The following is a 21,906-nucleotide window of genomic DNA, read 5'->3' as shown; positions in this document are numbered from 1 at the left end:
TCCTTTCCATGGTTATTATTCTACCCTTTTCTTGGATCAGAAGCCCAATGGATCTCATCAGTTTATTCTCAACCTCAGGTCTCTGAACAAGTTTATCAGGGTGCCCAGGTTTCATATTGATAACCCTACGCTCTATCGTCCTGGCTATGGAGTCTGGGGACTTTATGGTGTCTTTGGACATTCAAGACGCTTACCTACATGTACTTAGTGTGCCCTCTCATCAGCAGTACCTCCGATTTGCTGTCCTACAGCAACATTACCAATTTCAAGCACTGCCTTTTGGGCTTTCTCCAGCTTCTCGGGTTTTTACCAAGATCATGGCAGTTAGGGCAGCCTACCTTCATCGTCGGGATTAGACTGCTCCCGTACTTGGACGATCTCTTGCTCTTAGCAAGCTCCCCAGAGATTATTCACCGCCATCTACAAGTAACCATTGCCTTTTTACAGATGTACAGTTGGCTGATCAACTGGAAAATGTCTTCCCTGACCCCTTCTCAAAGAGTGGTACATCTGGGAGCCTTCCTGTACTCTCAAGCTCAGTGTCTTCCTGACAGCAGACAAAATCTCTGCACTACAGCACTGAGTGTGCAAGTTACTCCATAGTTGCCAAGTCTCAATTCGCTCTGCAATGCAGACCTTGGGATCCATGGTGTCCACCATCGGCATGGTGGAGTTCGCTCCGTTCCACTCCAGGCCCCTACAACACCTGATTCTCTCCATGTAGAATGGGCTGTCCCAACTGCTCAGATCCCAGACGATGGGCCTCTCTCCGGAGGTTCGCCTGTCTCTATCCTGGTGGCTACATACGTCCCACTTAAACAAGGGTCGCCCCTTTTGGGCCCCGGACTGGGCACTCCTCAAGCAGGTCGCAGTGACCAGCCAGCACTCCTTCCAAGGACCCTGGACTCCTGCCGAGGTGATCTTAACAATGAACTTCCTGGAACTCCGAGCTATCTTCAAAGCCCTCAGGGGAGAGGTCTCTACATCCGGAAGTCTTTCAGCTCCTGGTGGACTAAAAGGGTCTACCAGACGGTGGACCTCACGACACAACCACAAGATTCCAGTGTACGGGGCCAGGACAAGGGACCCCGACGTAGCCTTTGTGGACGCATTATCTGTGAGGTGGACCTTCCATTTGGCATACCTCTTTCCTCCAGTCTCCCTTTTTTCCTCGGGTTCTTCAGATGTTCAAGCAAGAATGGGGCACAGTCCTGTTGGTAGCTCTGGCTTGGCCCAGACGTCATTGGTACTCCGACCATCAAAGTCTCTCCATAGACGCTCCTCTCCAACTTCCTCTACGACCAGACCTGTTGTCTTAGGGTCCCTGTCTATATCCGGACCTGGCCCGTCTGTCTTTGACGGCTTGGCTCTTGAGACATCCCTCCTAAGGTCTGAAGGGTTTTCTAGCTCTGTGGTCCAGACCATGCTCAGAGCGCGTAAACCGGCCTCTGCCAGGATTTATCAACAGGTGTGGCATACATATTTTCACTGGTGTGCTACTAGAAACTGGCCCTCAGGTTTTTAGGGTTTCTTGAATCCTTGCCTTTCTTCAAGCTGGATTACATCTCGAACTCCGCCTAGCCTCTCTGAAAGTGCACATCTCTGCTCTGTCCATCTGATTTCAGCGCAGAATTGCTCCTCTGCCGGATGTTCACACCTTCCTGCATGGTGTTCTCCCTTTGTTCCTCCTGTGGCTCCATGGGGTTTGTCAGTGGTTCTCCACACACTTCAGGAACCTCCATGTGAACCCCTGGATTCAGTAGATGTCAAATGGCTCACTGCAATTACTTTTTCTTCTGGCTATTGCATCTGCCTGTAGGGTATCTGATTTTGGGGCGCTCTCCTGTCGCTCCCTATTTCTGATATATCATCCGGACAGGGCTGTTATTCAAACGTGCCCTGGCTTCCTTCCCATTGTGGTCTCTTGTTTCCATTTTAACAAGTAAATCGTGGTTCCGACCTTTCAAATACCAGACCTCTCGGCAAGTGCGGCCTCTTTGGATGTGGCCCATTGCTCTGAAGATCTACGTGGACCGTACTAGTTCCATCAGAAAATCGGACTCCCTCTTTGTCCTATATGGATTCCTCAAGAAGGGATGGCCAGTTAACAAACTGACTTTGGCCGGATGGCTTTGCATAACTATCTCACAGGCTCACACGCAGAATGGCCTTCCTGTGGCGGCTACAGTATCTTCTCATTCTACTCGCTCTGTGGGTCCCTTGTGGGCAGCCCACCGTGACGCGTCTGTCGAACAACTATGCAAGGCGGCCATGTGGTCTTCTGTCAACACCTTTCTTAGGTTCTATGCCTTTGAAACATTTGCCTCTCAAGATACTTCCTTCGGGCACTGGGTTCTCTTCTCGGCTCAGGAGCGTCCCCACCCTTGAACAACTGCTTTGGGACATCCCCATTGTCTCCCTGTGGAGCCCTATGGACCCTGAAGAAGAAAAGGAGAGTTATGGTAAAATTTACCTTTAACTCTTTCTTCGAAGTCCATAGGGTACACAGGGCACCCACCCTGACGCACCTCGCTTCTATAGGTTTCTTTTATTGGTCACTTTGTTTCCTTCTCTGTGTAAGAGTGTGATACATCAGTGTACCAGTCTTCATTTTCTCCTAGCCTCCTCCTGCCTTGGGCTTGTTAACAAAACTGAGTTGCCTTCAGGCTGTGGGCGGGGGTATAGTGGAAAGGACCGGAGCATTCTGGGATAGATAAAAGCTTTGCTGTTGGTGTCCGGTCCTCCAAGTACCACCTACACCTCATTGTTTCCCTGTGGACCCTATGGACTTCAAAGAAAGAGCGTTAACAAGGGTAAGTTTTACCATAACTCTCCTTTTCCCACAGAACAAAAGTATTATTCTGGTGATTATTTTTAAATAAATGCTAAGAAAATAATCCCAGGTGATCAACACTATTGTAGCTGTACTGTGTGCTTGTAAGAGAGATAAGGAACAGCCGTTGGCACTGAACAGAACCATTGGCACACCATCGCGTCTACCTCCGACCCTTGCACCAGCCTATAGCTGGAGCACTGTCTCCTTCTGAAATTGCTCTAAACATGACTGCGGCCCTGCGTTTGGGAAAGCAGCCGCGACACTCCCATAACATGCCCATGAGATGACCCAGGAACGTTCGTAGTCTTGCACTGCCAGTTCTAATGCCTACGGTTCCATACGCAACAGTGTCCCTGCATACACTAAGGCAGGGTTGCCGACAAGCTGGCTGCCTCTTCCAGGAGGAGACAGCCAAATTGTCAGAGCCAGGGTCGTGATGTGAATTTGGGGGCGGGCGGCAGGACTGCTCTACAAAATGCAGAGATAACAGACAGTGCCACGATAACGTGATTCAGTGCGAATAGTATCATCTCACACGGACAGCCAATCGCAAGGCAGAGCGAACATCGAGGGAAGCGAACGGCAAGGGGGTGGGGGTGGCAGGCGCCATCCGCAAGAGTAGGCAAGTATGCACTAGGGTGCATGGACTTTTTGTGCATGCAGTAGCAAATAATTGTTCCACTGCGCAAACATCAACACTGTCCACCTCTGAATCCGGCCATGAGTGTACTTTCTGTGAAATCCATTTGTTTAAGTTAAAGTACATTTAATACATGCAGGGGGTTTAAAGAACAATGCAGAGTTTGGGCTGGAATATACTTTTCTTTCTAAGGCACCGACTGCTAGTTGGTGTGGTACGTTTATGTACTTCCCTGATGATTACTGTACATAAAATATTTGTGCGCATATAATATGCACTTACAGGTTTGTGACAATTAAATTTAAAGAAGGCCAATGTCCGTTGCTTGAAAGTGATTATTCAGGTTGTCACTTTAAAAACCTTTTATGAAAGCCTGCAAATATATAGGGAGTCTCTTAATTTTGGATGAAGCTGTCAAAATTAAGTAATCCTGTATGTGTACAGTTTTAATCCAACATCCCAATGAGTCCAGCCATCTGTCAGAGAGCAGACATTTGAACTCGCAAGCATTGGGTTCTTGTTTTTCCGAATAAATATTCTCAAATACTGAGGGTTATCAGTTATTTATTATCAGTTACTTATAATATGTGCCAGCATATTTTTGTTGCACTTTACAATTGTGGACAAACACCTCTATGTCTGTCTGTCTGTCAAGCTAGATACACACTGGAGCGCTGCCATTCGTTCCGACATCGGAACGAATGCCCATTAACAGTGCTTGTGCGTCCACAGTGGATGATTTTAATGAACGATGTAACGATCACTGTTACGTCATTCATTAACAGAGCACTGGCCGCTAGTGCTGCACATCAAACCTGGCGACCACGGGAGGGCGCAAACATGCATACACACTGAGCGATGTAGACGATATGTCATTACGAAATGGCATATCGGCCCGACATTGCTTCAGTGTTTACCCAACTTTATTTCCCAGTCTCATTCTATAGCTAAGAGGCTCCTGCTCGCTAGGTTACAATCTATAAAGTCACAGTTTTTCTATTCGATCCCACCACAGAGCGAGGTGTTGTGCTCCCCCTTCATTATCCTTAACTGCCACAGGTCGTGCCATTTGTGGGTGGTGACGGGGTGGTTGATGGAAACGGGGTGTGGTGGTGCGAACGCAGGCGTGTCTGTGCATCTGAACGCCATTTCAGGGGCGTGCATAATTAAGACGCAGCGTCAGCATACACGTCACATGGCTGAATTATACACAGCAGCACTTGCAGTGCTTGCGGTAGGCTATGGTCAGCCACAAGTGCTGCATATGGGTTCGATGTTACCGATTGTTTCATACACTTCCTGGAGATGACGTGTGTTTACTAAGGGAAAGTGGGCACCTTATGACAGGCTGTTGGACGCCTAAATACTTTCCGCGATTGCACAGCAAGACAGTGGCCGTGCTAATGTCTTTCTAGCGATCGCGGGTTTTGCATAATTTGGCTGCTGCCGGCTGCGTGTGAACACATCTAGCGAGCGGGTCTGAATCAGGTCCTGTGTTTTATAATGTTCAGTTTGATTTTTGAAGAAAATAAAAACTGAATACTGCTCATTCTTACCAGCCAGGTCTTTTCTGCATTGCCATGTCTTGTAACTTTGTGGACAAATAATGGGTTTATGTGACAAAGGATATATGGGAGCAGTGTTGTTTTAATTGTCTCCTGAAATGCTTAAAAAAAACCCTATAATCTATATTACATTTAACTATATCTTGTTTCCACTTTGTACGCAGTGTTGGATTGTTTAACTTATCACTATTCCTCTTGATATCAGGATATTGAGTTCAATTGGTGAGATGGATTCCAGTTGACTGGTATGCCTAGATATGTCTCCCCTGACTTTTCCCATTTTTTAAATAAATTACCCAGACAAATGGTGGTTGAGCGATCTTTTCTTGTACAAAAACATACAACATAAAACAATAGTATAAATGCATCAATACCAGGCGGGTCACCATACTGCAAATTACACACACTCTTATCTGTCACTTGTGTCTGTCACAGTCCTATCGATGCACAACCCTAGCTGCTTTTATACATGCTCTTTACCACTCTACCCACGAGGTAAGGACTAAACTTAATGTCTTCATGCTTTTGGTAGGTGCACCATGTAGCAAAGTCTATACATTCTTCTTGATCTAAATATTTTTAGTGGGATGTAGTCACAATCCTGAGACAATGGGCAGCCGGCACCAGAATCCTGGCATCGGCATCCTGACCGCCAGCATTCTGAAGGTAAGTAGTGGGGAGACAGAGGGTTAGGCACTAGAGGGGGGAGAGTCGGGTCATCCCATGCCAAATCATCACAGCTTCCAACCTGACCATCTCAGATTTTCTTGAAATTTGGTAGGGTGGTAGATGACATTCAGTAACTTTCATATGTATAATTTTAGCCCTAGTGATACACAGTGTTCATGTAACAGGGATGCAAACATGCCAAAAAAAAGTATGCTTGCAAGGTATACTTACCGGCTTTCTGGCAGCCCCCTCCGGGAGGGGCTGCCAGGTCAGTGCAGCAGGGCGGGTAGGGGCGGCTGAAGTAAGCTGAGCGGGGGCGTGTCCATGCGATTGCGTAATCGCGGCCTCGCCCCCACCCCCATTTTCTAATGCCGATGTTACCAGCATTGCAAAGAGGGGTTGGGGCTACGATGATGCAATTCAGCGCGAATCGTGTCATCTTACGAACCGCCCACTTTCACGTGCGGGCGCTGGGGGTCGGCGGACAATGCAGGGGACTTTTGCGGGGTGCTGGGAGCGCCACCCGATTTCCGGGAAGCTCCAGGCAGTCCTGGGAGATTAGGAAAGTATGCTGTAAGGTCAACTAAAACGAATCATAACTTTTGCTTCTGATTGTAGTAAAACTTTCATGTCAAGGTGCATATCCACTACACGACTAATGAACGACTGAACGATAATGACATCGTAATCGTTCATTATACTGTGCAGTGGATATTGTGCCCACACTGAACGATATGTAGTTCAGTGCAGGCACCCTCCCTTATCCTCGAACATGCACAACCTGACTATCGTTATACAGTTAAATACAATCTCTCTTTGGTGTAAGTTTCATTTTGGGAAGTCTTTGTGAACAGGAGTAAAAAAAAAAAAAATATTAAGTACGGCAGTTGAACTTTTCTAGCGCTAACGACGCAACTGGCAAGTTCAGACTTGTGTTGTAGTGTCTCTCTCTGTGTACTTCTCAGTCTGGCTGCAGTATGGATGGCTGCCATCTGTGTGGTTACCATTGATGGCAAAAAGCAAGTACCCATCGATGGCTATCAACAATCTAATGGATGACCATCGATGGTCATCCCTGTTTTTTTGACAGACTGGCCCTAGGGTGAATCAGATCCAGGGGGCGGGGCTATGCTCCGTGTCCTGGCACTATGGATAAAAAAAAATATTCGGTTTTGCTTAGACATCGATGAAGGGAAACCATCTGGTGGTCCCCCCATCGATGGTTTATGGCCGATGTCGAATGCTTTTGCCATCGATGATTATGAATCATCGATGGCCATCCCTAGGCTGCAGCTTCTGCATTGAGAACTAGTGATGCAAGGGACTAATGGCCTGATTCAACAGCGTTCGCAACTGCGATTACTCATGCAATCGGCTGATTGTTGCGTTCTGCGCATGCATCACAGTGCCCAAATACTCCACTGTGTTCGGGACAGCAATCGGTGACTACGCAGACCCATCGGAGAGTAATTGACAGGAAGTACCTTTTGTGAGTTGGTGATGGGGGGGTGGAACACAGGCGTGCAAGTGCGTTTAAACACCGTTGCAGGGGCATGCATAAATTAGCCACTGCAATGCCATACGCTGCTTGTGCAGTGATCGCGGTGAGCGAAAAAATTTGTGGGTCCCAGGGACCTCTCACTTTAGAAAATTGGGGTCCTACTCCACTAATTCTGGGTTCCATCACTTTTTATCGGGGGGGAGGTGAAGGCAGGCAGCAGTTGCAAAAGTACTGGGGGCAGGTACCAGTTGGTTTAGAGAGGGTTAAGGGCAAGTAGCAGTTGGGATAGAGTTGGGGGTAAAGGCAGGAAGAAGATTGGGTAGTGCTGGGGTTAGAGGGGAATAAGGGCAGGTAGTGCTTGGGGATAGGGAGGGCGTAAGTGCAAACAGCAGTTGCGACAGTGCTGGGGGGCAAGGAGGTGACAAGGGACAGGCAGTGGTGGGGACAAGGGTAAGTAACTGCTGGTGCAGTACTGGTTACTGCATTTCATTGGCATTGGACAGAGGAGTCCCACCACACACTGGCAGCACCTTGGCACTGCACAAACGTGTTTCAGCAAGCACTGGCACTGCACAGAAGGTTCCCAGCAAACACTGGCAGCACCCTGGCACCACACAGAAGGGTCCCAAAACACAAAGGCACCACCATGTCACTTTACAGAAAGGTCCCTTCAAAACACTAGTACTACATAGAAGGATCCCAAAACACAATGTCACCACAATGGCACTGCACAGAAGGGCCCCACCACACACTGGTACTACACTAGCAGCACCTTGTTGACAAACAGAAGGGTCCCTGCACATAGTGGCATCACAAAGAAGGCTCCCGCTACACAGTGGGAACACCCTGGCACCACACAAAGTTCCCCACCACAAAAACTGACAGCTCAGGGAAGACTTCGACCTCATAAACACCGGGTAGCGGATACTCCCCAATGATCTCGGCTGACGATATTGGACACAGCTGGGGCCTGTGGATCGGCCCAGGAGGAGAACAGTGGATTCGGAGTCACCAAGCCAGTAGCCACTAGCCGTACACCTCAGCAGGGAGGGCTGGGGCACAGTGTCACATGTCGGCCAGTGCTGCCCTCCGTAGGCGTGCAGGGAACAGGAGGGAAGATTCGGAGCTGCAGAGATATTGAGTAGAGTGAGCCCGGCAGCGTCACTTGACAGGGAGGCTGAGAATCAGATGCCGATTGGAGGAGACGTCGCTGCCGCCCGTGGTAATTGGTGGGGGAGCTGCTTAAGATGTCATTGGCCCGGCTGCTGCGGTGTGCACACAGCGCGTCCTGCAGGACTCTGTCATTTTAAAAAACTGAGGCCCTGATTCAGAGCCGGACGCTCTGAATCAGGGCCGGGCTATTTTTTATTTAATTTTTTTTTGAACGCCTCCTGGCCGCTCGCATAGCTGTGGGTGACCACCCACAGCTATAGCGAGCGGCCAGTTAGATGGTCGCAATGGTCAAGACCATCGAGCTTGCGACGAGACCCTTGTGGTAGGGTCTCGTTGCCGCAAGCCCCAGAGAGATTTCGGCTCTAACAGAGCCGAAATCTCTCCCACTGACATCACGATCCCGGCCCCAATCTGAGGCGTTCACATAGGAAAGCCTCCGTTTGGGCAGCCACTCCCCCGGCCCGCCCACCAAAGGGGGCGTGCTGTCACTCAACATCGACAGCACGCCCCCTTTGGTACAAGACCCGGAGCGACAGATTGGCCGTCGCTATCCGGGTCTCGCGCATGCGCACGACGGAGCCGGCTCAATCGTGCGCATACGCACTGGCCCACCATCGACCCAGTTGCGAGCACACAGCGCTTGCGACCGTGTCAGAATCAGGCCCTGAGTCCTTAATCGTCTTTAACGCGTAAATAATTGTTATAGCGCGTATTTGGCAATCACTGTTGTGTACTCACGGCATGCGACGAGGTTAGCAGTTCCTGAGTAAGATCAGACCTTCTGCAAGTGCGTGAGGCTGCGATTTTACTTGAGATTACCGATTGTTTCACAGTCTTGCTAAGGGTTATGGATGTGGGTAAGGAAAGGTGGGCGTCCTTATGTTAGGTTGCTTATGGCATAGCGATCGCAGACATTAGCATATCTTTGCAGTGAGACTGCGTGCGTAATAGCTGTTGCGATCCGTACTGAATCAGGCCCTAAGACAGTTTTATCTAATACATTTTATCAGACATTAGCATATCTACGCAGTGAGACTGCGTGCGTAATCGCTATTGCGTTCGCAGTTGCAATCCATACTGAATCAGGCCCTAAGACAGTTTATCTAATACATGTGATCAGTGAATAGTGGTAGTTTGATCAGTAACGTGACAAATGGATAAGTACACTAAAGTGGCCCATAATCGGTGCGATAGGCACCGTGCGTCGTGACGGGGATCCGACATGTCGGCGGTCCCCACACACAGTGAGATCGGGTGCCCGACCACCCGATATGCCGTCTCCCCCCACCCGCATAGCGCTGCATGGGATCGCACATCGCATTCCCTTATCGACTGAACCTGCAGTAAGATCTAGGGGTGCGATGTATGACCCCACGGGTGCGTGCTCGGTTTCACATGATGCCCATACACTGCGATATAGCAGCCAAATCGTACCAATCCGCCGGATCGGCGGATTTATCGCACCGTGTATGGGCCGCTTAGGACTGTGTTGCAACCCACTTGATATTAAAGGACACATTCGCAGAAGAAAACAATTAAGGAAGGTGTTACCATGGATAATTGAAATACTGCCACGTCAATAGTGATCATTTTCATATTTCCCGAAAATCTGTGATGGTCAGGTTGATAAGTTACTTTTTTTTTGTGATGATTTGGCATGGAACAACCCGTTAGTCACTAGGGGGGTGGTTAGGGGTAGGAGAAGGGTTAAGATCCCTGCTGACAGGTGTCTGTGTCCTAACCCTGTTGGGATGCTGTCGATGGGATTTTGACCAACTGGATCTCGTACTCAACCCTGTTTTGAGCCACATTTTCAATATCGGAACAAAGGAATATGGCAATAGAAGTATGAGTGACCCCATCTGGGGACCTTTTTAAGAATACATACAAGGTAATTTAATGTATTACAGTATATGCACACAAACATTGGCATATCTGCAATAAGTGTGCAGATTAATACACAAGCCTTTTATTTTTAATGCCTGGCACCCCTCATCATCTCACCACATATAGCAAAGAGTTTTGGGAAAGAAAACTTAGATGTCCAAAAGACCGAATGTAATGATTTGAACTAATGAGCAATATCACTGGTATATTTGAGTAGGCACATCTAGGTAAAATTGAGAATTGAGTTTCTTGGTGGTTTGTGACGTTAATTTCTAAACTGGTAATACGTAGGTTTGGTTATAGTAAGGGCAAAAGGTGCCTACACTTTGTCTCAAAGGGGGGAATTCAATTCTCTGTAGTAGCAAATGGCCAATTGCCATTCTTATACATTTAAGATGTGCACATTTTATTTTTCAGATATATAGCATCTGCTGTGGTGCTCGGCTGACTCAACATATCTGTGAATGACGTTGTCCATATATGTTGTGTGTGTGTACACATAGCCAGATTCACTGAACGATATATCATTCGTCGGCTGTACGAACGATATATATCGTACAGTGTTTACCCAGCGTTAGTGTGTCCTGATAACTAGAATTGAGAAGTACTGCTATAGACTAAACCATCTTTCATTTAGGGGCCTTTACAAAGATGGAACCCCCTCCCCATCAAAAAAAGGAACAATCTACATCTAGCTTGGCAAGGTTGGCATTTGCTTTACTGCGGAGGTGACCAGTGTCCGTCAGGAGGTGTGGCTTCACAGTGGTAGTAGTAAATCCTAAAAATACAGTTCATAATACAGTAAAAATTAATTGGAACAATATTAAAGACAATCTCCTTCCCCTTTAAAAGAGCATATGGGAATCTGCTTTATTGTTGTGGACCAATTGCTAATATCACTGTAGTAATGTGAAAAGATCAGCCACTTTGTTGGAGTATTAGCCTGTGTGGGAGGGATTCCGGTGCATTCAACTAATCGCAAGCGACTACCGATTGTAGTCCTCAACAGTTTGCAATTTGCACCATAGGTTTTGCAGATTCAAGTGATCCACCTTCAAATAGACTCATACTGTACATCTCTTTGGTCAGCATGAGACACATTTTGTGTGAACACACTTATACTGTATTTTGGCTCTACTGTTACGTGCTCCATCCAACTCCCATTCTTCCTCCCTAAGTGCAAGAGGTCATCAGTCAGCATGGGGAACAATACAGTGTGTGGGGAGGAAAAAGGTGCAACTTGTGTTTGACTAACTATACATAAGCCCCTTAAATAAAATAACAATTTTTTTGTTTCTTAACACAGAAGAAAAGTAGGTATTGACTTAAGTAATGGTCTTTCTGTAGCAGTCGAGCATGGCCTGTTTTGCACTTCTAATTAGTGCCACTTTAGTTTAAAGTATGAAATCAAACCCGCCGAGAAGGGGTGGCTTGGAAAAGCCACAACATTGTAAATATATATATACTCCTTCGTCTCATCGTTTTTTTTGTTTTTGTTTTAGTAAAAAAAATCCTTTTATCTTGTGGAAGGTAATGCTAAATGAAATACGTCAGTTTATACACCTGCACATAATTCGTTACTGTTGCCATGTGAATAGCTGTGAAATGTGTGTTTTGCAAAATGGGAAGATTGGATTAAATGTTGGTCCAGCGTGTAGGCATACAGTTTGTGTTCTAAACAAATAGGCTGTATTTATTTTCATACCAACTCACTACAGACCAGTATTTCTTAACAAGTCAAGAATATTAGTGATGTCGTTTGTTCTGGTCAAAAAGATAGGCTGCATGATTCGGCCTGCAACGTGGATTTCTTCACAACATTTTGGTGACTCTTCCAGTTCAAATCAAACTTTTAATAATTAATACACTCATGGAAAATTTCTCTTCTTTAGAGTTCTCAATACATTTTTGACTTGCTGTGTTTTAATATTTTTGCCTTTTACTTTTCTCTTTATAATCACTCCATAAAAATATTCCACTCATACTTTTTCTTTAAAACATAATATTTTGGGTCTAGTTTTGCTCCTATGCATGACTGTTGTTGATGTGCTTCCCCCCTCCCTATATACAGGATGCTTTTGTCGTTCCCTCTGGAATTTTGTAACATCCCCTCCTGTGCCTCCCATATCCTCCATGTGCTTGGATGAAACAATAAAAGGGCATCAGAGTGGATGGAGGGTAGTGAGGCGCACCCCACACAAAGAGTTTGGCTTCTGCATTTAGTGCTATTTGCATATAAACGCACACAGTTATTAATTTATTTCTTTTTTTCTTCTCAAATGATTGAATTTAAAAGAAATCCCTATTGCGATGATCCCACTGGAACTTTTGTCCAGGCTTGTAAAAACATTTGTGTAAGAGGTAGTGCAAAACGTGATGCAAACCTTGCTTTTCAGGTCCCTACCGATTCTAACAGCCTTTATGGTGCAAGGTTGCATATTTCCATGGAGTTTACCAGGGTGTTGTCCCAAAGGACCTGAACAAAGAAAATAAAATAAAAAAATTCTACTTCAAAGCTATAAATGATCATTTGCCTTTGCAGATGGAGGGTTAAATTGCTAGCATTGTAGCAGGCGGCAGATGTTAACTGTGGCATCGGATTTGTATTCGGGTGCAAATGAGAGCAAGGCCTGCTCAAATTTTTTCTTTTTTCTGTGCATTAAATGACTTTGGTGCTCAAAATCTGGAATCGAGCAATATTTGTCTGATTTCAGGTATGTTTATTATCAACAGCATGTGAGCTGATTACACAATAGTGTGGTGATGGTACATTTCATTCCACGAATAGCTCTTACCATTTCACACCAGAAAGAGGCTGCAGCATAAACTGATGATTGATCCCTGTTTGTTTTTCTTTGTGTATATACATTGGTTGCCTGTAACCATCTATGCTCTAAGCTGAGAATCTACCAGGTTACTAATTAATAGTTTGCTGGTGATTAAATGTGTTAATTGCTCAGACGTAACCTTTTATGTATAATTAAAATCTGTTTCTGAATCCTTTCCTCAGTGCTGTGGTGTCCACTCCTCTGAATTGTCAAGTTTGTCCTGAAGCGTCACATTGAGCTGTATGCTACTGGTCGTGCACTCTCTGATTGTCTGTCTGAGATGGGGACAATTCCATTTCTCTCATGTTTGCGAGGAATTTCACAAGAAATTATGAACAGGTAGTTACAACATTCTGCTGCAGTAGTTGATGTTTTATTTCATGTGATGTTTTTTTAAAACCCATTCTGGGGCAGGAGATCAGCCTCAAGTGGTTATGATACTTGGAAGTATGTCAAATGAAATTTGGCACTCCTAAGCTGGTGTTCTGAACAAATCAAGTGACCAGTGGGGATGGATTATATGTACATCTGAGATTTATGCCTGTTACGGACAGCAGCTGTCCAGTATTCAGACATGATTTTTTATTTATTTTTTTTGACTGGGCATTGGGTGGCCGTAGGTGACACAACAGCTTACAGTGATCAGGCTATTAATGTGATCACATTCCGGGCAGCCCCCAAGCGCTGCAGAAAGGGAGAATAGACGCCGGGCGCATGCGCCCGGCGTCTATTCCCCGGTGGTGACCGGGTCACCGCATGTTTGTCCACCCGCGGGACACTGCGTGCCGCGGGTGAGAACGGCTCCCGCAGGCTGTTAGGGCAGGGCGCTTTTTGCCCTCCAGAAGGAGGGCAGGGCGCCGCGCCCCGCTAAAACAGCCTAGCGGGAACACTACATTATGATGGTAGCTTGGACCAGCCTAAATTCACTGGGTAAATTAACAATATGTTCATACCCTGTTAGGGCTAGTGGCCAGCAATAAATACATATCTTGTTGTGTCATTTAACATACAGTGAAGCCATCTGGAATACGGTTAATGAAGGGGATGTAGATTAGGGAGAATGCAATTAGCCGCGATAAGCCACTTTGCTGCTGAAAAAGTGTTTATCATGCAAAAAATTTAATTACATTAATTTGGCCAATAATGACGTCATTTTTGGGATGAAAAAGTAAAAATTGCTGAAAAATGGGTTTATTGATATACGAGTGGAACAGGTGTTTTTAAGATTGCAGGTGGTTTTTAGAGGCTGATTTTGAAGGCTTTTTACAAGTGTCTTTAAATTACACATTTATATACTTAGGCGTTTTTATTCACCCTCAGTTTAAAAAGAACATTTATTTTTGTAAAAAAATAAACACTTTCTTTCTATCATTATTTGACTGCTTTTGAACTATGCATATAACAGCCATATGGCACATTTTAAGAACCCCAATACACTTTTATATTGTTATCCTTTATCAGAGTGGTTTTTTTTTGGGAGAGTACAGGAAGATTTCCCTATTTTTACTTACTAATTGCAGCAAAATACACGAAAAATTATCGCGCGAATGCCGTACTGTTGCTGGTGAGGTCCAGTTGTTGCATTTGAGAAGCTGTCCTAATACTCTTGCTGTGCAGGTGCACTCAGTACAAAAAGCAAACAGAGGTTAGATGTGGATACATGGCATAGTTGAGGAGGGTAGTATAAAAACAGAAAGAGAATCTAGTACACAAACGCACAAATATACAAATTTTACACATTTGCTCATTGTGTCACTTTTTGGGAAATAGTCTGAAATATTCCCATGTGATGCATTAATTTTAATGTAGATTTACTTTAAAACAAACTACATCATGAAAACCCTCTCTCGGTACACATATTTCTATAGTAACCCCCGCTGCCCAAAGAACCTGTTGAGAAATTCACCAGGGAGCTCTGGTAACTTTTTTTTTTTTTTTATTATTATTTTAAAGACTTATGTGTTTCTGTCATAATTAATATGAAGATTGATTCATTTGTATCTGTTTGCTCTATAGGCCCTTCCTGTGAGACATGGATCGATGTAAGCACGTTGGACGCCTGCGTTTGGCCCAAGATCACTCCATACTAAATCCACAGAAATGGCGTTGTGTGGACTGTGACACAAAAGAATCAGTATGGGCATGTCTAAAGTGTTCTCATGTCGCCTGTGGACGCTACATTGAAGAGCATGCCTTGCGCCACTTTCAGGAGAGCAGACATCCCTTGGTCATGGAGGTGCATGAGCTCTATGTGTTCTGTTACCTGTGCCAGGACTATGTATTAAATGATAACCCAGAGGGTGACTTAAAGCTACTGAGGAGTGCCCTGTCTGCTGTACGGAGTCAAAAACAAGAAGCCTCTAGCCGCAGAAGCTTGCGTTTACAAACAGCAAGTGAGGGGACTGGATGTCATAGGTCACCACAAGGGCAACCGATGATGCTTACAGCATTGCGTCATCGGCGCCAAACTTTGCTGGCAAAGGCACTACGGCAGTGGTTTGAAAGGAGTTCGAGGGGTCAATTAAACTTGATGGAGAGGAAACAACAGGCAGAACTGGAAAGGAGGAAAGAAAATGCCAGGTTAAGGAGACAAGAAGTAAAACGACGTCTTCTTGAAGAACTTGCAAACACTCCCCCAAGGAAAAGTGCCCGTCTACTGTCACACATGCACAGGGACAGCCTTATTCCCCGCAAATTCAGGGACATGTCATCCAGCAGCCCATCTACAAGGAAGGAGGCTCACAGACGCTTTAACCAGCTGTATTCCATCAGGCCCACTGTAACCCCAGGAGTGACAGGGCTTCGTAACCTTGGAAATACCTGCTATATGAACTCCATTCTGCAAGTGCTCAGCCACCTGCAGAAGTTCAGGGAATGCTTCCTTACCCTAGATCCCTGTGAGAAAGAGGAAATATTGGCAAAAACGGGCACCAATGGCAAGCTCCATATTGATAACGGTGGTTCAGGTTACCCGTCTGGGGGCCTTGGTTTAAATGGGGGTTCATCAATTAAAAAGAGCCTGGAGCTAATTCAAGCCAAGGAACCCAGTACTAAACAACTGTCTCTTTGCCATGAGCTGCACACCCTCTTCCGAGTAATGTGGTCAGGGAAGTGGGCGCTGGTTTCGCCCTTTGCCATGTTGCACTCTGTGTGGAACCTAATTCCAGCCTTCAGAGGTTATGACCAACAGGATGCCCAGGAGTTTCTGTGTGAGCTTCTGGACAAGGTGCAGCAGGAACTGGAGTCTGAGGGAAACAAACACAGGATCCTTATCCCCATTTCCCAGAGGAAGCTTACTAAACAGGTGCTGAAGGTAGTGAATACGATATTCCATGGACAGCTGCTCAGTCAGGTGATAACCCTATAGTTTCCATTATTGTGCTACATAGCTACACCTTTGAAAACTGAGTCATTCCACATCAAATTATCGATTTGTAATAACACTTTATTTGCTTTCACAATTTTTAGTGCAAATTATTATTATTGGTTTCAAAGAGAAAAAGAGAGCAACAACATAAGCAATAACACTGGAACGTAATAATGGTTGTCAGGGCTTTTATGACTCTTGTTAACAGGAGAAGAGCGTTGCAAGCCTTAACCATTTCAGTATATTTGGAAGCCAATGAGCCTCTGGTCAGGACTATTTAAGTCAGGATATGAACAGAAACCAGTGGCTGCAAGATTGAAATAAACACATGGGCATATTTACTAAACTGAGAGTTTTTATAAGTGGAGATGTTGCCCATAGCAACCAATCTGCTTCTAGCTATATTCTTCTAGAAGGTGTTAGTGACATGTTAAGTAAAATCTGATTGGTTGCGATGGGTAACATTTCCATTTCTAAAACTCTCACTTTAGTAAATGTACCCTAAAGAGTTGTGGTGGTGAAGGGGAGATACAATTGGGTAGGAAGAAGAGTGCACGAGGATGTAGGGTTGGTCAGGAAAAGGTATGGTCTACTCTACTCTTAGTAAATGGCATAGGAGGTATGGTCTCATGAGTCAAAAGTCAAAGCAATGTTAATGATCTAGGGCCAGGAACTATGTGCTAGAGAACTGAACCCCCCAGGAGGGAGGCTAGAGTTGTGGAGGATCGTTTTAGGCTGGGCTGCGGGGCTAAAAAGTAGGACTTAAAAGAAGCAGTCTGTAAATTCAAGCCAACTAAACAAAGGGTCTCGAAAAGTTGCAAACAGGGTTAAGCCAGTTTAAAAAAAAAAAATTCCTCTTACCCTCCCCAAGCTGCCAATTAAGGTCAAGGTACCAAGCTTTCGTATAATGCAGTGCAGTGTTCTCCCCAGAATTTTTTTCCAGCCAGGGTGCATCAAGAAGTAGCCGGGCAGTAGGCTGTTTCTTGCCGGGTGGTGCGCCCGCAAAATAATAGCCTGGGGAGAACACTGCAGTGGATGAGAGTGGAGTTTGTCGAGGAGGAACTTGTATGTCTCAGATCGTATGAATGTGAATGCGTGAACTCACACATTGTTTGAAAGGCATAGGTTTCCCACAGGAACCACACTATTTGTGATCAAGAAATGGTGAATCTGTAGTTCTCTCCATTTCTCAGTCGGTGAAAGTGCACACTTATTTTGCAAGGCTTTGGACGTGCGAATGTTCCAAGTACTCCACCAGCTGTTCAATCTGGAAAACTCCTGCTGTTATCCAATGCTTAAATGCACTAGCATCTATTCCTGGAGGGAATAAAGGATTAAATAGATATTAAGTGGGAAAAAAATCAGCGAGGAGGTAGATTTGTTTGTTCTAAGGGACTTCCAAGTAGGGGTGACAGTGGGGTGGACACCTTTGAGCATAGTGGGCCGCCACGGTACAATATTTACAAGGGCCTGGATTGCTTGTTTCTCGATCCAAATCCACTGCTTTACCGGAGTGCCTCTAGTCCACTCTGATAACACTGCACAACAATGAAAATGTTTCCGATGTGAAAATAGTTGCTTCTAATTGATTTCAGCATGCAAAGAATGAATATGACATGTAAAACTCTCAGTTAGCTCTGAGTTCCAAGATATAGCCCATTTATGATGATGTAACCAGCAATCTGCTTTCCGCGCAGAGGGGGCGGGGCCTAATGACCCAATTAAATTAATCAGTTATTTGTCCCCTCCACTATTCAAATATATGCGATTCACGGGCTTACCCACACAAGATAACTGTGGTGCGCTGAGTGACGAGCATAGTGAGCGATTCCACCAAGACATTTCAGCAATGGAACAAAGATATCAGGGTAGGTGAATCACTACTGTTGGACAGTGACAAGAGATGCCCCAGAAGAGGAGTATAAGCGACAAGCAGAGAGAAAGCACCCCCATGAATAGGCCACTATATTAGATAGTACTTTCCTATGCTGTATGTTTGTTTCATTTTGTGTTCTTATTTGTGATTGAATTAAAACAACTGTTATTTATTTTCTATCAAGAAAATATCAGATTATTTTAAAATAGCTTTTCACTATGACTATATTACTAATGTACATACAGTATAGTGCAAGTAGTGTAGCTCAAAAAATAGAGCTAGTAAAAACATTCTGAAATCATTTTAGTTTTTCTTGACCTCAAATTAGTAATGTATGACTATTTTTAGGAAGGAAACAAATTAAAAGTATTAATTTGTTGTACAGTGTAATTAGTTGAGCTGCAGGGCCTGACTGATGGTAGCAGAATATATTAGGGAGTTGGAGGACACTATGATGTTTACGCCTAAAAAGTATGTCTAAGTTCAAACAATGGTATTGCCTGTCCCATGTAAAAAGTCTGTACAGCTAAAGACCATTGCAGAGGAATTTGAATAGGAACAGAGAAGATATAATATCGTAAGCTGGGTACACACTAAACGACGTGTGTACCCAGCGATGCAACACACACCCCCCCCTCGTCAACGAGCCGACATATCGGGCATTCCGTACACACTGGGTGTTCCGGTGCATAACTGCCCAATATGTAGGCCCCCGCTGCATATCTCTGCGTGGGATTGTCGGCCACATCGCCTGATTTCATGTACAAAAGATTAGGCGATGGGGCTGACAACCCCACGGGAGCACGCACTACACGATGTAGTGCATACACACTGCACAATATTAAGGATTTGTTGTTCCGATGTGTAAGAATTTGCCAAATCTTAAACAATATCATTTAGTGTGTACTCAGCTTTAGGTCTAGAATTCATCTTGAGGTCTCCAGAACCAAGAGAGTGCCCAGGATCACTAAGTATGCAGAAGGGTATTAACTTTTGTACAGTTCAGAAGCGACTAATTCTGCATAACCTGAAAAGAAACATAACTGATCGGTCTGATGCACAGCACAGTACTTATCAAAGTTAGTGAAAATGTATTGATGTTCCTCATAGTAACCAATAAGATTAGTGTTCACTCTAGCTCCGGCGGCAGGCAGGGCGCCGGAGCCAGAGAGGGCACCCTTGTGCGTGCCGAAGGCGTGCGTCCGAAAAAGGGGGCGTGGCCAGTGAAAGGGGGCGTGTCTATAAGATTCATCCCCTTTTCGTAACTCTTGGGGGTGTGCCCAGCACTTGCGGATACGCTGGGCAGCCCCCAAGCACTGCCGGTGGAGAATAGATGCCGAGCGCGGGCGCCCGGCGTCTATTCTCTGGCGGTGACCGCGGGTGAAGACTGCGGTGACTTTGCGACCCACGGGTGAAAACTGTGAGGGCAGGGCGCCTTTTTGCCCTCCTTCTGGAGGGCAGGGTGCTTTTTGCCCTCCAGAGCCCTGAATCTCCCTGCTTTTAAATTTGTCAAAACTGTTTTTATTATTTTTCAGTTTTAGAGAGAGATTCTTAGCTTATATTATAAAACACCCTTAAATGTTGCTGTATTCAAGGTATAAGTCCGCTAATTAAACCTATTTATAATTTTTTTTTTCGTATGTGCAAAATCAGAAATTGTGACATCACTGTAAGCAAAAAATTCTAAAAATATAAAATGCCATTGAGATCCCAATGTAAATTTTGGTAAGGACGATCTTAAAAACCTTCAAGGAATTCAAAATTGTAAACTATTACCTGTACTATGTTTTTCTTGTGCAGATATGTCTTTAAATGTTGTGTCCCTGAAATGGTGAATTAATTAGTCCCTCACATGGCATTGTCGCATCTGATGTGATCAGTCAGAAACGCCCACTGAGCGGCTGCTGGATAATCTTCCAGCAGTCGCAAGTCTCAGAGGGACCTCCTGGCCCCCTTGCACCCATAGCACCACACCCAGTGTGTCCTGATCACTGTTGACAGCTGCAGAGCAGCCAAGACTGCATTATAAACAGACTAGCTGCTGCTTCTCTTCCAGTGTGTCTTGATCACTATGGCCAGCATTGATCAGGTAGTTCAGTGACACCCCCTCCTGCCGGCTTCAGTGCAACGGAGTCTGCCCTAGAAACACAGCAGCCATGGCTATGCCCCCAATGTTTCCCAATCACTGCTGACCTCAGTGATCAGGCAGTCAACCCCACCCAGTGGCCCCTTTCCCAGGCATCACCGCAGCAATGATGGGCGATCCTCAGGATAATATATAGTATATTAATGTAAATCATTAATAACTGCATGTTCGCACATGAGAATTGTAGCAGTTGAAAGTTTAAGCCAAATATTCATAATAAAAAATGTAACAATAAACGGCACGCAAGCTAGCCCTTTGCGCACAAATCGCAAATGCATTTACATAAGTTTCAATCCTGAATCCCAAACATCTCTTAACCCACTATGGTGGTTAGTCACTTTCAGACTAACTAAGCTATTGCATATTCATATTTGGAGAGGGGAGTGGATGAAGGTGTTTAATGAAAAATTATTATTATTTTTTTTTTTTTTAATGGATGAAGTTGAATCATAAAATAAACCATGTTATTTAAAACTAGCTGGGATATTTGCATTGCCCGTGTTTAAGACTGGACCCTGAAGTACACCTGTAGTGTTAATTTTTTTACCTATACCCTGGATAACTATATAAATTAGGAGTGATCCCTGTCTCTGCGTCTGCAGCTGAATCACCCCCTGAAATCACTCTGCACACAAACATTGGGGGCTGCCATCGGGGGGGGGGGTGGTGCTGTGGAATACCAGACTGGAGTCCTATTCCGGGACTGAAGGCAGCCTGCCTGCAGTGGCACTTTGTGGCTGCGATCAATCTTCCCTGCTATTTGTAATCTCTGTATGCTAAGCTTTGACAGGATCAAAGATTGTAGATTGATTATGCTGTCTGCTGCAGTCTGAATGTATTGAGTGCTGAGCTGCTCATGAGCATGCCAAGCACTCTGCTAAGATCCCCGAGACAGCTGCTGTAAGATGACAGTGAGTGAAATGCTAATAATGCACACTGTTTAATGTAAAATTTTATTATGCAAACACAGATAGCTGACTAACTCTGTATTTCATGTATGCGGTTGTTGGAAAAGTGATATAACACAGCACTTGGGTATTTAATGCCAGCTGTCTGGATGCCTCCTGTCAGAATACTGACAGCGGCATCCCGATTTGTTGGTATCCCGACAGGGGTCAGGTAAGTATATTTACCTGCCCACTTCTCCCCCCTAACCCTCACTGTCCCTTCTTCTAGCCTAACCCTGACCCTCCCCATTAGTGCCTAAAGCTAACCCTCCCCCCTTTGTCCCGAATCCTTTCTCCCAGTGGTGCCCAACTCTCCCCACTATGAGTGCCTAACCCTAAGCTCTCTCCCCCCCTCCCCAAAACCTAACCCCGCTACACTCCACAAACCTTCCCCTAAATCCCCCAGCCCCATGCGGCTAACGTTTAGGGTGCCCCGGACGTCGGTATTTCGGCGCCCGTCTTAAGTCTCTT

General features: G+C 45.3%; 1 protein-coding gene across 4 annotated transcripts in view; it reads left to right on the top strand.

The window, feature by feature from the left end:
- USP49 (ubiquitin specific peptidase 49) overlaps positions 1-21,906 on the top strand; it is a 93,881-nt gene that overhangs the window by 36,139 nt on the left and 35,836 nt on the right. For all 4 annotated transcript variants that reach the window (XM_088479609.1, XM_088479610.1, XM_088479612.1 and 1 more), the window contains 2 exons: positions 13,282-13,438; positions 15,116-16,451. In XM_088479609.1, the coding sequence (XP_088335735.1) occupies positions 15,132-16,451 (1,320 nt within the window). In that variant the 5' untranslated portion in view covers positions 13,282-13,438; positions 15,116-15,131. The remainder of the gene's footprint in view (positions 1-13,281; positions 13,439-15,115; positions 16,452-21,906) is intronic.

Source organism: Taudactylus pleione, unplaced genomic scaffold (assembly GCF_031769625.1).
Source record: "Taudactylus pleione unplaced genomic scaffold, aTauple2 ptg000242l, whole genome shotgun sequence".
NCBI lineage: Eukaryota > Metazoa > Chordata > Amphibia > Anura > Myobatrachidae > Taudactylus > Taudactylus pleione.
This window is presented reverse-complemented; position numbering and strand designations above follow the sequence as displayed.